This window comes from Nomascus leucogenys, chromosome 20 (assembly GCF_006542625.1).
Source record: "Nomascus leucogenys isolate Asia chromosome 20, Asia_NLE_v1, whole genome shotgun sequence".
NCBI lineage: Eukaryota > Metazoa > Chordata > Mammalia > Primates > Hylobatidae > Nomascus > Nomascus leucogenys.
This window is the reverse complement of record NC_044400.1, coordinates 75,022,343-75,039,528: the sequence shown is the minus strand read 5'-3', so window position 1 is coordinate 75,039,528 and position 17,186 is coordinate 75,022,343. Positions and strand designations below refer to the sequence as shown.

Genomic DNA, 17,186 nt, shown 5'->3' with positions numbered 1-17,186 from the left:
CTTTGATTATCAACTAACAAAATGTGAGAAATTACATTTCTGTCTCTGCTGTGGTTATTTGTTACAGCATCAACAGGAAACAAATATACTTATAAGAAATTCTCATCTATTATTTTTGACTATCAAATACCAAAGACTCATTTAAATGCTTGTGGATGACATGGGCAGAGTGAGACCAACGCCCTTGTGCTCTGCCAGCGGGAATGGAAATTGAAGCAGACTATCCGAAAAAAAATTGCTCGTATGTACAAAAGCCTTAAATAAATTTACACTCTTTAACCTGTTATTTCTATTTCTGAAACACTAAACTACATGAATAGTTACAGATTTGAATAATGATTAATGTAGAAGATTATTCATCTCAAGTTTACACAAATCACACTTTTTCAGTAATAAACACACCGGAGGCTGGGCACAGTGGCTCACATCTGTAATCCCAGCACTTTGAGAGGCCGAGGCGGGTGGATCACCTGAGGTCAGCAGTTCGAGACCAGTCTGGCCAACATGCTGAAACTCCATCTAACTAAAATACAAAAATTAGCCAGGTGTGGTGGTGGACGCCTGTAGTCCCAGCTACTCGAGAGGCTGAGGCAGGAGAATTGCTAGAACCTGGGAGGCGGAGGTTGCAAGCCAAGGTCACGCCACTGCACTCCAGCCTTGGTGATGGAGTAAGACTGTGTCGCTAAATAAACAAACACTGGAAACAATCCAAATGTCCAGTAAATAAAAGAAAAATGGGCCGGGCGCGGTGGCTCACGCTTGTAATCCCAGCACTTTGGGAGGCCGAGGCGGGCGGATCACGAGGTCAGGAGATCGAGATCACGGTGAAACCCCGTCTCTACTAAAAAAAAAAATACAAAAAATTAGCCGGGCGTGGTGGCGGGCGCCTGTAGTCCCAGCTACTCGGAGAGGCTGAGGCAAGAGAATGGCGTGAACCCGGGAGGTGGAGCTTGCAGTGAGCCGAGATCGCGCCACTGCACTCCAGCCTGGGCGACAGAGCGAGACTCCGTCTCAAAAAAAAAAAAAAAAAAAAAAATGAAACAAATTATAACTCACAAATAGAAACTAGTACAATTATTAAAATATGGTGTAATGTAAGCATTGCTTTGGTCTTTTTTCCTACCCTTTTCCCATTTTTTCCTAAGCTATTCATTAAACCAAATAACATTTCCTCTGTTGATTTTTGAGGTTTCCTTTTGCATACATTAAAATCATATATAGAAATGAATTTTCTGCTTCTGGCCATCCCTTAGTGCCTTTGATCTTTCCATTCTTGTGCCCATGCTGCATTGTTTTAATTGTTGTCACTTTATTACATGTTTAATGTACTCACAAGTGTCCATTTTCAAAACTATGTCAGAAACATACACTTGCTTATTCTCTTGTGGGAACTTTAGAACTCTTTCCTCATTTTCCATCACAAACAAAAATGTCATTGAACTTTTGATTGAAATTGTATTAAATGAATACATTAGTTTGAATACAATTGAGATTGTTTTTTAAAATTCATTACTATCATTATAAAATTAGTAAAATTATCACAGCAAATAATTTTAATGACTTGTTCACAACATCGAGTTGCAAAATAATCAGAATACAAAATGTTATAAATGGAGTGAACCAAATTATGTGCTTCTTAAATTTTATAAAAGACTAAATATAATTGGGCCTATTAATACACATTAAAATCATGTTATGTCGAAACATGTTTATAAAACTAAAAAAGATTTCATCTATAAAATGTTTGTATGTGATAGTTTAAAATTTCTTTCTAGATTTTCACTAAAAATTAAGATTAATAAGAGTTAAACATTCTGATTTCTACTTATAATTATTTATGTAAAATGTACCAAAAAAGTAAGAACTATTTTTAATTAAAAAATTATGAGACAAAACATGTACTTCATTTAAAAATAATTTTGTTTAAATTAAAAGGTTATTAAAAGTTGTGACAAAATATGGATTTAGAAAGAAAATATAAACAAAAAGAATCCAGTAAATAGAAAGATATATAAAGAAAGTTATGGGAATAAAGATATATTTCTGGTAAGAAAGATTTAAGAAAAGAAAATAACTTTATATTAAAAACTCTTGCCTGGTAAATGTTTTTTCCTAAAATAAAGTGACTGGTTATTTAAAAATAAGAAAGTATAGAACAAAACAAAAGTTATAAGCATGTCATGAAAGTCACGAAAGTGCGTAAGCTATAAAAGGTCTGCAAAGGATAAATTTACAAAAGAAATTTTGTATGTGATCAAGTTGACTATATTTAAAAGGGAATTATTTATAAGCCTTTCTAAGGTTTGAGTTTTGATATTAAAAATACACCAATACAAAACTAAAAATTTGGTCCCTTATGTTAAAGCAACAAAGTTTTCTTGAACTAATGATCTGCTTTTAGTAAAATTTACAAGAAGTTTTGATTTTTAATTCTAAAAATTTTCAGCCACTTTCTAAACTGTAGCTTATTTTTTTGTTTGTTTTATAGTCTCCATTTAATTTAACTAGTTTTTAGTTTAAAATGCTATCTTCTTCTTAAAAATGGTATCTTCATTTCTCAAGGTGGAGTTTTCCTCTTGAAGCTTCTCAGAGTCCTATCTCAGAAGTTGTTTTAATGTGTCTCACAGCATAGCATGTGCAGTTCATACTACATTGCCTTCTGTTCTTTCACTTTCTTCCCTTGAGAATGTACATCTTTTTGCTTGGCCGGAATGTTAACTTTCTCCTTCAACTTCCTTGTTAGCGCCTATAACTTTTTCCTCTCATTCTAACAGCTATTGAGGCCTGACACTAAAAATGTTTGTCTCAAAGACCTAGAAAAGCAATGTTTCTTTTTTTCCAGTATAACTTGATTCTGTACTTAGCTTTTCTTCATGTGTCTACATTGTTCCATGTAACCAGGGAATTTCTCATGCTTTTACTAAGAGCCATATATCCCCCTGCTCAAGGTAATACTTTTCTTGTTTATGTTCCACAGTGTACAGTCATAGCCTTGGATACACATTCTGAATAAATACAAGTACTTTTTCATCAGGTTATCTAAACAGGCTTACCATGAGGCGAACCAATCACACAGAAGGAGGTTTTTCTTTGCCTTTTTAGTACCTGGGCTAAGAAACAAATATTTTATATTTTATCAAGATAATTTCCTGTGTTGCCTTTACTAAATTTTTTTATTACTTTAAAAAAATGGAGACTTTAAGGGTTAAAGTTTTTTAAATATCTATATAACTTTCTGTATTGCTTTTAAGATCTATAATTATCACTCTAATTAAATAAATGACTATCACACAGTGCCCTGTGATACTGTTTTGATCAGGTATTTTAAAACTTTTGGCATCTTTGATGGACTTCCCCAGCATCAAAATGCTAAATTAAATCTTTTTGACATAAAATTAACTTTGAGATTTTCCAGTCAGGCCCTTAGAAAGCCTCAAAGGACTTCTCTCTCATCTTGTAGAGATATTAAATAATTAGGCTTATTTGGTAAATTATATGGGAAATATCAAATGCTAAGTGATACTAGATCTTCTTTCAGTTACATTTATGGATATGTTATTGGTATAAATGTTCTAAAATGGTAATAAAACTCTTAAAATCTTCTACGTTATCAGTCATAATTTTGGTTATTATATTGTATGCCACAAAATAACTAAATTTCCTTGTAAATTTCTGGTTATGGGGAACTTTCATCCTATTTTCAACTATGGTTGTTTTAAATTTTTGCCATTTACAGTTATTTTAAATTTTTCTCTAAAGGTATCTGCAATTAGATTCATTACAAAGACTTTGACAAGTACTCTTAAATACAAGTTTCAAAAAACTTTAAGATCAATGTGGTTTTTTTTCCCCAAGATGGCAGATTAGAGGCATTGTTAGCATGCCTCTTGTATTAGTCCATTTTCATGCTGCTGATAAAGACATACCTGAGACTGGGTAATTTATAAAGAAAAAGAGGTTTAATAGACTCACAGTTCCCCGTGGCTGGGGAGGCTTCACAATCATGGCAGAAGATGAAGGCATGTCTTACATGGTGGCAGGCAAGAGAGAGCATGTGCAGGGGAACTCTCCTTTGTAAAACCATCAGATCTCATAAGACTTATTCACTATCATGAGAATAGTATGGGAAAAATCCGCCCCCATGATTCAATCCTGCTGAAACTATTCCAAAACATTGAGGAGGGACTCCTCTCTAACTTGTTCTATGAAATCAGCATAACACCAATACCAAAACCTGGCAAAGACACAATAAAAAGAAAATGTGGCACATATACACCATGGAATACTATGCAGCCATAAAAAATGAAGAGTTCATGTCCTTTGTAGGGACATGGATGAAGCTGGAAACCATCATTCTCAGCAAACTATCGCAAGGACAAAAAACCAAACACCGCATGTTCTCACTCACAGATGGGAATTGAACAATGAGAACACATGGACACAGGAAGGGGAACATCACACTGGGGCCTGCTGTGGGGTGGGGGTGAGGGGGGAGGGATAGCATTAGGAGATATACCTAATGTTAAATGACGAGTTAATGGGTGCAACACACAAACATGGCGCATGTATAGATATGTAACTAACCTGCACATGGTGCATATGTATCCTAAAACTTAAAGTATAATAATAAAAAAAACCCAGAAAACTACAGACCAATATCCCTGATGAACATAGATGAAAAAATCCTTAACAAATTACCAGCAAACCGAATCCAGTAGTAAATCAAAAGTTAATTCACCATGATCAAGTAGGCTTCCTTCCTGGGATGCAAGGTTAGTGTAACATATGCAAATCAATATAGGTGATTCACCACAATAGATGCAGAAAAATGTTTTGATAAAATCCAACAAGGCTTAATGATAAAACCTCTCCAGAAACTAAGCATTAAACAATCATACCTCAAAATAATGAGAGCCAACTATGACAAACCCACAGCCAACATCATACTGAACAGGCAAAAGCTGAAAGCATTCCTCTTGAGAACTGAAATAAGACAAGGTGCCCACTCTCACCGCTCCTATTCAGCATAGCAATAAAGTTCTAGCCAGAACAATCAGGCAAGAGAAAGAAATAAAAGGCATTCAAATAGGAAAAGAAGTCAAACTATCTCTCTTCACTGATGATCTAGAAAAGACTCCACCAAAAGTCTCCTGGAACTGACAGGGGATTTTAGGAAAGTTTCAGGATACAAAATCAATGTACAAAAATCAGTAGTATTTCTATAGGCCAATAATGTTCAAGCTGAGAGCCAAATCAAGAATGCAATCCCATTTATAATAGCTGCAAAAAAAAAAAAAAACTAGGAAATAATCTAACCGAGGAGGCGAAAGATTTATATAAAGAGAACTACAAAACATTACTGAAAGAAATCACAGATGACACAAATGGAAAAACATTCCATGTTCATGGATTAGAAGAATCAATATCATTAAAATAGCGATACTGCCCAAAGCAATCTACAGATTCAGCACTATTTCTATCAAGCTACCAATGTCATTTTCCACCAAACTAGAAAAAAAAAATTCTCAAATTCATATAAAATCAAAAAAGAGCCAAAAGAGCCCAAGTCATCCTAAGAAAAAAGAACAAAAGCCAGAGGCATCATATTACCTGACCTCAAGCCATACTATAAACCTACAGTAACCAAAACAGCATGGTACTGGTACAAAAACAGACACATAGACAAATGAAATAGAATGGAGAACACAGAAGTAAAGCTGTACACCTGCAGCCATCTGATTTTCGACAAAGTTGACAGAAATCAGCAATGGAGAAAGGACTTCCTATTCAATAAATGGTGCTGGGATAGTTGGTTTGCCATATGCAGAAGACTGTAACTGGACCCCTACATTTTACCATATACAAAAATTAACTCAAGATGGATTAAAGATTTAAATGAAAGACCTCAAACTATAAGAATCCTATGAGAAAACCTAGGAAATATCATTCTGGACATTGGCCTTGGGAAAGAAAATTGCAAAAGAAATTGCAACAAAAACAAAAATTGACAAGTGGAATCTAGTTAAACTGAAGAGCTTCTGTAGAGCTCTTCAATTCAAGAAACTATCAATGGAGTAAACAGACAACCTATGGAATGGGACAAAATAATTGTAAACTATCATCTGACAAAGGGCTAAAATCCATAATCTATAAGGAACTTAAACAATTGAACAAGCAAAAAACAAATAAACTCATTAAAAAATGGGAAAAGGACATGAACAGACACTTCTCAAAAGAAGACATACAAGTGGCCAACAAACATATTAAAAAATGCTCAACATCAGTAATCATCAGAGAGATGCTAATCCAAACCACAATGAGATACCATCTCACACCAGTCAGAAGGGCTGTGATTAAAAAGTCAGAAAACAACAGATGCTAATGAGGCTGCAGAGAAAAGGGAACACTTATGCACTGTTGGTGGGAATGTAAATTAGTTCAGCCACTATGGAAGGCAGTATGGAAATTTCTCAAAGAACTTAAAACAGAACAACCATTTGACCCAGCAATCCCATTATTGGGTATATATCCAAAAGAAAATAAATTATTCTACCAAAAAGAGTGATGCACTCACATGTTCATGGCACCACTATTCACAATAGCAAAGACATGAAATCAACTTAAGTGCCCATCAATGGTGGACTGGATAAAGAAAATGTGATACACATACACCATAGAATACTATGCAGCCATGAGAAGAAGCAAAATCATGTTGTTTGCAGCAACATGGATGGAGCTGGAGGCCATTATCCTAAGTGAAATAACACAGGAACAGAAAACCAAACACTGCATGTTCTCACTTATAAGTGGGAATTAGACAATGGGTACTCATGGACATAAAGATGGCAACACTAGACACTGGAGACAGTGGGATAGATGGAGGGGAGGGATAGAGGGGAGAAAAGTTGAAAAACTATTGGGTAGTATGTTCAGTACTTGTGTGATGGAATAAATTATATCCCAAACTTGAGTATCTCTCAATATACCCAGGAAACAAGTGTGCACATGTACTCTCTTAATTTAAAATAAAAGTTGAAGTCATGGGAAATACGATTAAAATAGTGAAAATGAAATTCTGATACTTAGTGAAATAACTGTGAATTTCACTTGGCTGGAACACTGCAAATCCTCAGAGACATGAATAAAAATTTCCCATTTGATGTTCTTTCCTGGACCAGAAGCCCTAGATCCATATTCCCAGAGCATAAATTTGAAAACAAAAGGATATTTACAGGGTTCCTCACCCATCTTCCTGGCCAGGGCCAAGACTTGCCTGGAAACTCCCATCTGATGGGAAGAGACAGCCTATAGGGACCAATGGTACACCTTTTGGCTAGCTCAAGGCCAGAAGGTGGTCACGGGCAGCTGTGTCCCTCGGCTGGCATCATGTTCATGAGCCCTGTTGTCCCTGGGAGAGAGTGTCCCAGCCTCAGAATCTAGGTACCCAGGTCTTCAAATCAGCTCTTCCTTCCAGTTGCTCTGTGACATGCACAGTTCACGTCAGTGAACTTGTCACATTTTCCCCTGCAGAGCTACTCCTCCTCTCACAGTCCTTCTACATCTGGCTATGGCGACCAGTTATTTTTCTCCTCTCTGGGACACCACATCCCATCACCACTAACCTCACTCAACCTCATCTGCCTCTCTCCATCCACACTGCTATTACTCTGACCCAACACATAACTGGACCAGTCAACCCCTTCAGTCCTGGCTAGGATCCAATCCTTTCTCCATGCTGCAGCCCAAAAGCCTTCTTGAAGCACTCATCACGTCCTCAATGATGTCCCATTGCTTTGGGGTACAAATAAGCCTTCACAGGTACACACTCCCCATCAAGGTGTGTGAAAGGTGGCCCTAAGGCTGGACCCAGCCCACAAGTGGGAGGTTTTTTGTTTTCTAAAGGTCAGTTTCCAATATTTACAAATTATGAAATATGACAAATCTGGATTTGTAATGTCTCTTGAAAATCAGAAAATCTGTCATCTCTAGGCCAGTGTCTGTGATGGAAATAGTAGGGGATGCCCTTGTCCCTCAAGCAGCCACAGGTCCTGGGAACCCCTCATCTTGCCCATCCTTCCCTGTGCTCATTTACAGCATAGGTGTAGCCCTCTCTGCTGCCTGCCTTGCCAGTGGTCTCTCCCTCTCCCTCTCCCTGTCCCCCTCTCCCTCTCGCCATCCCCCTCCCCCTGCTCCTGACACCTGAGTTTTTCTGCCTCTGAACAAATGCCAGGGCCTTCCCCCATACTCTTACCTCTGCTGGAACTCCCCGCCCCCACTGCCTCTCTCTTCCTACAGACCCGCTCAGATAAATCCTACTCATCCTAAAGCCATGAGTTTAGATGTCACTGCTGCAGGAAAACCACCCCCGATGCCCTGCCGGAGGTCAGTGTCTATTTTCCTATCACCTGTGGCCATTGGTCAATTGCCCTCCTGTGAGCTACCAAGGGCAGGGCTAGCCTGATGACCTCACCACTCTACCACCAGCAGCCAACCCAATACCTGGCACACAATAGAAGCTTTCTACACATTTGTTGAATGACTGGATAAACTTGATACCTCTGGGTTAGTGTGCATACAAGTAAGATGCCATCGACTGGCAGGACAAGATGCAGAAGCAAACGGAAATCAGTGTGGGAGAGGCACAGGTGCACGGTGTCCTAGGATATGCTGAACAGTCACTATTTGCCAGGGAAGTTTTCCCAGAGGAAGTCAAGCTTGAGTGGGGCTTGGGAATTTGGGACTTGCAACCATGCCTGCTACTGAAGAGGACACTGGGTGAGAGAGGTGAGTTGACCCGCCCAAGGTCACAAAGTCCTTACAGTCTGAGTAACAAAGATGTGGGCTGTACCTGACATGCTCAAAGCTGTAGCTCCAGCAACAGCTCAATGTTTAACAAATGTGGTGAATGAATAAATAAAGGGTGAAGACAGAGGTTGAAGAAAGACCTTACGGACTCAAGCAGGAGAAAGAACTTGATATTGATTTATAAACAAAGAGGAATTTGGAAATGATCCCCAAAGAGAAAAGTTTAGCTCTACTGAGGTAAATATTTATTTACTTTTTTACCCCTAAAGGACAATAGCAGTCTTCATTGACTTTTAAATGTATTTTTGTTTAGGGAGCTGAGGCTGTTATCTTGTTTTTATTGTCAACATGTGGTGGTTATTTTGAGAATTTTAAAATATCTTTAGAAACAAAAAGCAAAAGAGTCTCTTTAGTTTGGAACCTCACTTAGGTTGAGAGACTGTTTCTAACACACTCGCAATTAATTATAGAAATCGTCACGCATACGACAACCACAAATGTAAAATGTGAGTTGTTTCTGTTTTTGCAACAAAAGAAGAAACTAAAGTCATAGCCGTAATAACCCAGAATGGTCATAATAAAAGATCAGAAGCAGATGCCTCTGAGATGACCTCGATTGGCTGAAATATAAAAAGTCACTTATAATACCACAGAAAAGTACACTTAAGAATGGTCAAAATGGTAAATTTTACCACAATAAAAAATGTTCAAAACATTTAAAATTTGTTTTAAAAATGTAATGCAATGATTCCTCCACTTATAAAACCTTCCACTGAATGAGAAAGGAGCTGGCCCTAGAGTCAGTGAGGCTCGGCAGCTGGGACAGAAAGGACCCTATGGGCAGAATTAGCCCCTCCTCTCCAGAGCGCCCGCATTCCCAGAAACACCAGTGTGGTCTGTCCTTGGATGTATAAGACATACCCCATATGTGGCTTTGAAAGCACACAGACCCGGGTTCTGGTTTCAGCACCAATATGTCCTTGTTTGTGAGAGCTCTGTCCTTTACCTCTCTCTACTTGCGTCCAAGGCTGCGTATCTGAGCTACTCACAAAGTAGCTGTTAGGATTTGAGCAGCATAACAAATGAGTCTTTTACATAACTGCTCTAGGATTTACGAATTTGTTATGTTTGCCCCCTGCTGCTAGAATTCAGCTCCACAGGGAGCTGTTTGTCTGTTGTGCACTGTTCGTGCCTAGAACAGTCTGGCATGCAGTGGGCATTCGACCATCATTAGTGGTTTAATCTCTGCCCGCCCTCCTGCCCTGCCTGTGTGAGCGGGAAGGGAGCGCCCCTGCATCCCTGGGAGGCATCCCTGGGGAGGAATCCTAGCAAGTCCAGTGGCCTCTTTATCCCCATGTCTACCACCTCAGTCGCAGCTGCATCCTTCCCTTACCATGTGTACCAATAGCAGCAGCCATTTGCCTCTCTCCTCCTCACCCTTCCCACTCTAGTCTACACCCACTGCCTCCATCCCAGAGCCACCTTCTAACACTGATCTGGCCATGTCACCCTCCAGCTCCAGCACCACCCAGGGCTTCCTATTCCCCCAGGGTGAAGTCTGTGGTGGCTCAGTGAACAGACGCTTCATCTCTCATCCTCCCCATGCCTGCTTTCTCCTCAGCCCCAAAGCCATCTGAGTTCTTTCCCAGGGCTGTGCCCCATCTTGAGCCTTTTCTTTACCAATTTCCTTTCTCTGGTATATCCTCTCTCCCAATCCCCACCATCACCTGCCTAACTCCTGCTTACCCTTCAGGAGTCCATTGAGAGGCCACCTCTTCTAAAAAGCCTTCCTTGATTTTACCCCACCCCACTCAACCTGAGTGAAGTGTTTCTTTGCTCCCTGCCAAGGCCACACAGCAAGTAAATCACTGAACTGGGATTCAAATTCAGGCCCACCTGCTCCCAAAACAGCAAGCCAAAACTGGAAGACTCTACGTACTTATTTATTCAGGAAAAAAGAGACTAAAGAATGAGGTAGAGCTAAGCTAACATCTTGAAAAGATGCCCAAAATATATTAAATGAAAACACCAGGTTGTAGAACAATGTGTATGGCATAATTCCATCAAAACCACAATAAACTACATATGTTTATACAGGTTTTTAAAGCACAGAAGATGCCTAAACAAACAAAAATTGAGCTGTTAATGATAATTACTGGGTGGGTGAACTTAAACATTCTATAAGGTTTCAATTTGTTATGTATTCTTTATGTCCTTAAAACAAAAAACTCAAAGGAACTCCACAACTTTTCTCCAATAATAAGTAAGAGGCTTGAATACCAGGAATTGCAAAATACAGGGACCAGCTTTTGGAGAAAAGGCTCCTTCCTGCAGTGGTAACATGAGATGAGAGCAGATGCGGTTGACCAGGGAGCCACACTCACCTTCCCTAGCAGCTCAGGCAGGCCCAGAAGCTGCCCAGTGAACACGCCAATGCAGATAAAGATGGCGGTCACCTGCCCCAGAGAGCCACGGATCTCCTTGGGTGAGATCTCACTGAGGTACATGGGGAGCACACTGAGGCTGATGCCTGTATAGAGAAAGCATAGCAGCAGTTAGAGAGGTGTCTTCCCGAGGGAGCCGCACTCTGGTTACAATGCCTCTCTTGGCTCTGCTTTGACCTGGACATTAAATAGCACTGTAGCCACAGCATCTTTCCCAGAACTTTGCAAAAATTGCCAAAGCTTTCCCATGAACTTTGTAATTTAATCCCTAAAGTATGACTGGAGGTGCATTTCAGAGGACAGGACACAGCTGATGGTGTTGGTGGAGGTGATGGTATTGATGGTGATAATGATGGTTATGGTGATAACAGTGGTCGTGATAGTGGTGGTGGTGGTGGTGATAGGGATGGTCATGATGGTGATGATGATGGTAGTAATGGTGATGGTGGTGATGGTAGTGATGGTAATGATGGTGATGGTGACGGTGATGATGGTGGTGGTAATGGTAGTGATGGTGGTGGTGGTAATGATGGTCATGATGGTGATGATGATGGTGGTGGTGATGATTGTGATGATGGTTGTGGCAATGATGATGATGGTGATAGTGGTGGTAGTAATGATGGTCATGATGATGATGATGGTGATGGTGGTGATGATGATGGTAATGTTGATGGCGTAGCAATAGTGATGATGATGGTAGTGATGGTGTTGGTGGTGGTGATGGTGATGGTAATGATGGTGATGGTGGTGGTGCTGATGGTGATGATGGTTGTAGCAATGATGATGGTGATTGTGGTGGTAGTAGTAATGGTGATGATAGTGATGGTGGTGATGGTGGTGATAGTGATGGTGTGGTGGTGGTGGTGATGGTGATGGCAATGATGCTGATGGTGGTCACAATGATAATAGCCAATACACATAGTGGCTACCAAGTAACAGGAATCCTTCTCATCTCTTTATATGTATTAACATATTTACTTTTAACAATAGTCTTCTGAATTAAATATACTGTTACTATTTCTCTTCTAAAGATGAGTAAACTGAGGCACAGAAAAGTTGAGTAACTTGCCTAAATCACCAAGTAATGTCCAGAGATGCTTAAAAAAATTATTTTGCCCAATAGAGCCCCAGTGGGTCTCTGATCTTAGAACTTGTGCTTTTCCCACCAGCTAACATTGTCTCTTGTCATAAATTATGGGACTCAGTTATGGCAGATGCTATTCTACTCATTTTATAAAAATATAATATTTTTTTCTCTAAACCTTCTAGATGAAGAACACTCCAGGAAGATGCCCTGTTGTCCCATTATGGTTTCAAACACTCTGGGAGAACCTGGCTGGATTAGCAAGTCTTAGAGCCTTCTATCATCTCAAAATCCTTCAGGTTTATCATTTGGCTTTAAATTCTCTCTTTTTTTTTTTTTTTGAGATGGGGTTTCGCTCTTGTTGTCCAGGCTGGAGCACAATGGCATGATCTTGGCTCACCACAACTTCCACCTCCCAGGTTCAAGTGATTCTCCTGCCTCAGCCTCCTGACTAGCTGGGATTACAGGCATGCGCCACCACGCCCAGCTGATTTTTGTATTTTTAGTAGAGACAGGGTTTCTCCATGTTGGTCAGCTGGCCTCAAACTCCCAACCTCAGGTGATCCACCTGCCTCGGCCTCCCAAAGTGCTGGGATTACAGGCATGAGCCACCGCGCCCGGCCCAGCAGTTCAGGTAATGGCAGCAATATTCCTTTCTTTCTGACCAATTGTCTTAAGGGCACCTTAAGTGCCCTTGAGTTCCTTTCTCTGCTTTGAGAGGGTTGGTGAGAATACATGACATGAAGTCTCCGAGTCCTGGCATGACTCCAACAGGCCACGTGCCGCAAGTCGGAAAGACCGAAGTTTTTTCTTTCCTTCTTGGTCTTCTTTCTTTCCTGCTTCTTTTTGAAAAGCTCATAGGAAAAAGGGTCTAAAAGACATTTGTTCTATCTCTGTGGTTTTGTAAAAGGTCCATATTGGAATGCAGCTTATTTTTAGTTAAGGAAATTCAGAGATCAATTAGTTATATGTTTGAAGGGTCAACTCCCCAGATTAGTCAAAGCAACAAGAAAGGGGATAATGGATAAAATATAAAACTGCCAAATTGAGAGAATCTCAGTCGCCTCCACTAGGAAAGGACTTCCCAGATGATCCACTGCAACCTCATCCAGCCTTTCTCCAAAGCAGGCAGGGCCTCTGAAACCCAAATCCTAGATCTGTACTTTATTAATTAAGAACACAAATAACAACAATGACAATAACACCATCAGCATTCCTGGAGTGGGGCACTAAGTGCCTGGAACTACACTAAGTACTTCACATATGTAGAACATCGTTTATTTTATTTATTTATTTACTTTTGAGATGGAGTTTTGCTCTTGTTGCCCAGACTGGAGTGCAATGGGTGATCTCGGCTCACCGCAACCTCCATCTCCTGGGTTCAAGCGGTTCTCCCACCTCAGCCTCCCGAGTAGCTGGGATTACAGGTATGTTCCACCATGCCCGGCTAATTTTGTATTTTCAGTAGAGACAGGGTTTCTCCATGTTGGTCAGGCTGCTCTCGAACTCCTGACCTCAGGTGATCTGCCCGCCTTGGCCTCCCAAAGTGCTGGGATTACAGGTGTGAGCCACCGTGCCCGGCCCATTTAATTTTCATATCACCCAATGAGGGAGGCCTTACTACTAAGTTGCCATGCCAGGTGGGAAAGAGGCCAAGACTGTGAGGTCAATGGTTGCTGCGGTGGTCCCTGATTTGTACCCCCTCCCTGGATCCACATCCTTGGGGAGTTAGTCCTCTCTGACATTTATTCTGCACCTGGCCATGGGACTTGCTTGGGCCAAAGGGACATCAGCAAACGTGCATGCAAAGTGCTTGCACATTGTGCACATTGGGACTTTCTCCTTTGGCTGCTGCTGGAGGCCCAAGAACTTTATGTGAGGCAGCCCAGGCCCCCCTGGCCCAGGGTGGGAAGCCAAGAAATGAGCTGGCCCACTGACAGCCCCTGAGACTAGGCCACCTGCTAACACCCAAACACAGGTGTGAGACCATCCCAGGTCATCCAGCCACTGACCAACCTGAAGCCACCACAGACACATGAGAAGGCCCAGCAGAGACTGGCAGAGCTGGCCCAGAGTGGAACTGCCCAGCCGACCCACAGAAGTGAAAGCACAGGAAAATGGTTATTATTTGAAGCCATTAAGTTTTGTTTTGTTTTTTAAGAGACAGGGTTTCGCTCTGTAGCCAAGGCTAAAATGCAGTGGTGCCATCATGGCTTAAGTTCTGGGGTTTTTAAATGCAGCAAACCTAACCTATACAGATAAATTAATGAAATTAATGGAAGCAAGTGAGAGCATTCAGGCAGTCTGACTCCATAGTCTTCACCCCTAACCACTTTCCGGCTCCAGCTTTCTGAGCATTAGTGCCCCCATTTGTAAAATGAACATGAAAAAACAGTCTTTCATTATAGGAGGAGATCAAAAAAGATGAAAAGCATGAACACAGTTGGTCAATTATAAAACATTACATAGACACCAGCCATTATTCTTATGGATAAACTCTTAATAGCCATCAATAGAAGGAGTCTATTCAAGTAGTATAGACTAATGAATAGACAAATGATTGAGGAGTCATTTCATCTTGAGTTTGGACTATTAGAGAGGCCTAGATTATTCCCCTCCAGCAGGGCAACAAAGGTAAGTGAAGCCTCCTCTTCTCAACCTTACTTCCAGGCCCCCACTCTCCTGCTCACCTCTCCCTGAGACATTTTTGTTGTTCATCTCACTCAGCTGAACAACTTGGTACCCTCAGCTTTTAAGAGATCAACAAGGAAGGGAATTAGCCTTTAAGAAGCTCATGCTAGGTTCCAGGCAGTACATGCATGTGTGTGTGAGACAGAGAAAGAGAGAGAGAGAGAGTGTGTGTGTGTTTCTGTTCAGCCTTATTATAGCCTTTCGAAGTAGGTATTATTACCTCCATTTTACAAATGGGAAAACCAAGGCTCAGAGCCATTAAGTCACTTGCAGCAGAACTGAGATCCAAACTCAGGGATTTCTAATCCTAAGGCTTGCAATCTTTCCACAAATGCCTAAAAGTGATACTTTATGGATTTGCCTATTTAGAAAGACAGCAGAGTTTGTCTGACAATATATCTTGAGTCTCCTACTCTCACTCCCACAGCCAGGATCTGTCCCCTTCTCCCCAGCTCCCTGCCCAGACCAGTCCCTTCCCTTGAACAGCTGGCTCCTCTGATTCCACTCCTGGCTTCCCCTCATACTCCCTTATTGGAACAAACCAGTCCATGTCACATTCCTCTCAACCCTCCCTGCATACTTGGCACAGGCCCACAGTCCTCACCGTGGCCTACGAGGTCTTGTGTGATCTGGCCGCAGCTCCTCTTTGGCCTCATCAGTACCCATGCATCTCCTTGCTCTTGCTCAGACGTGCCATGCCTCCTTCTACCTTATGTATCTGTCTGCCCACTAGAATATAAGCTCCAGGGACAGGGTCTTGTTAATCATTGTGCCTCCATCCTACAGTGTGCCAGCCCTCGCAGGTGCTCCACAAATGCTTGGCGAGTAAATGAAACAATGAATGAGTCAGAGGCCCAGAGAAGAAACACCATCCTCATAAAAGCCCCCTGAAAACCACAAATAACCTTGGAATATTAACGTTATGATGAAGGTGACCAAGCAGAAGGCATGACATGCTGAAGACCATCCAGGTCTTTGGGGTAGACTGTGGGCCCTGCCCAGCATTCCTCAATTAGGGGCTAGAGCATCATGAATGGGATGGTTCATCCCATAGGACTGTCCCACTTTATGCAGAGTTCCAGCATCCTTGGTCCCTGCCAACTCAATACCAGCAGAGAGCCCCAGTCATGTGACAGCCCCAAACACCTCTCACATTTTGGGATACCCCCAAGGAGTATATTACTGCTCCCTCCCTGTCATGGTGAACTCTCACCTCCATCTATGCCCATGATGAAGCGTCCCATGATGAGCATTTCAAAGGCTCCTGCCTGGAGCGAGCAGGCCATCAGCAATGCAGCAGAAATTGCAAACCCATTATTGGCCAACAAAGTGTGCTTCCTGGAAAGAAAGGAGAGATTTGATGAAGACGTCTCACCATGAGGCATGTCACTGAACTGTCCATCCCAGGAGCAGGAGCCAGGCCCTTGTGAAGAATGAGTAGAGCAAGACTCAGGCACAGTGCAGGGAGCACTGGCCTTGCCACCTCTGGCTGCGTGAGTGGGTTCAGCCCTGGGGTCTACTAGGTCACTTCCAAGGGCACCATCAGCCTTGACATCTATGAATTCCCTGTGGTAGTATTTTATTGAATTAATTCTAAGGCTATCATTTAACATTTCTGAAGGCAATGGTCATCTTATAATTCATGAGTCAGGGTCCAGGCAGGAAAATGGAAACCACTGTAGGTATTTTAATGGAGATAATTTAACACAGGGAATTGGTTAAGCAGATATTGGAGAACTGAGATGTCAAAAAGGAAGACCTCTGAAGAAGGGGTGTTTCCCACATGGTGCTGACACCTCAGGGGCCTGGATGAGGGCCCCAAAGACCTCTGAGAGTGGGCACTGTCCACTGGACTGTTTCCTCTGAGGAGCAATATGATTCTGGTTCTGGAAATGGACAAAGTTGGAAGCTGGAATCAACTGCCAACGTCATCACTGGGACTGGCAGGAAATTCAGGCAAACATAAAAAAGCAAGTCCCTTCTCTCTCCTCTAGTGCCCCTATTGGCAAAGGACAAATAGGGGTGCAGGTCCCAGCCCCAGCATCAGAGAGAGAGAGACCAGAAGGGTAAGTGTGGAGCTAGGAGACAACAGCTTGACAACCAGCATAGCATTCTACAACTTTAGTTGGCTCCTTCCCTCCCTCCCTCCCTCCCTCTCTTCC

At 41.6% G+C, this 17,186-nt stretch overlaps 1 protein-coding gene across 1 annotated transcript in view; it reads right to left on the bottom strand.

Moving 5' to 3' along the window:
• SLC2A9 (solute carrier family 2 member 9) overlaps positions 1-17,186 on the bottom strand; it is a 197,763-nt gene that overhangs the window by 128,523 nt on the left and 52,054 nt on the right. The window contains exons 6-7 of the mRNA XM_030801107.1: positions 16,238-16,362; positions 11,190-11,335 (exon numbers count right to left, since the gene is read on the bottom strand). Coding sequence (XP_030656967.1) covers positions 11,190-11,335; positions 16,238-16,362 — 271 coding nt within the window. The remainder of the gene's footprint in view (positions 1-11,189; positions 11,336-16,237; positions 16,363-17,186) is intronic.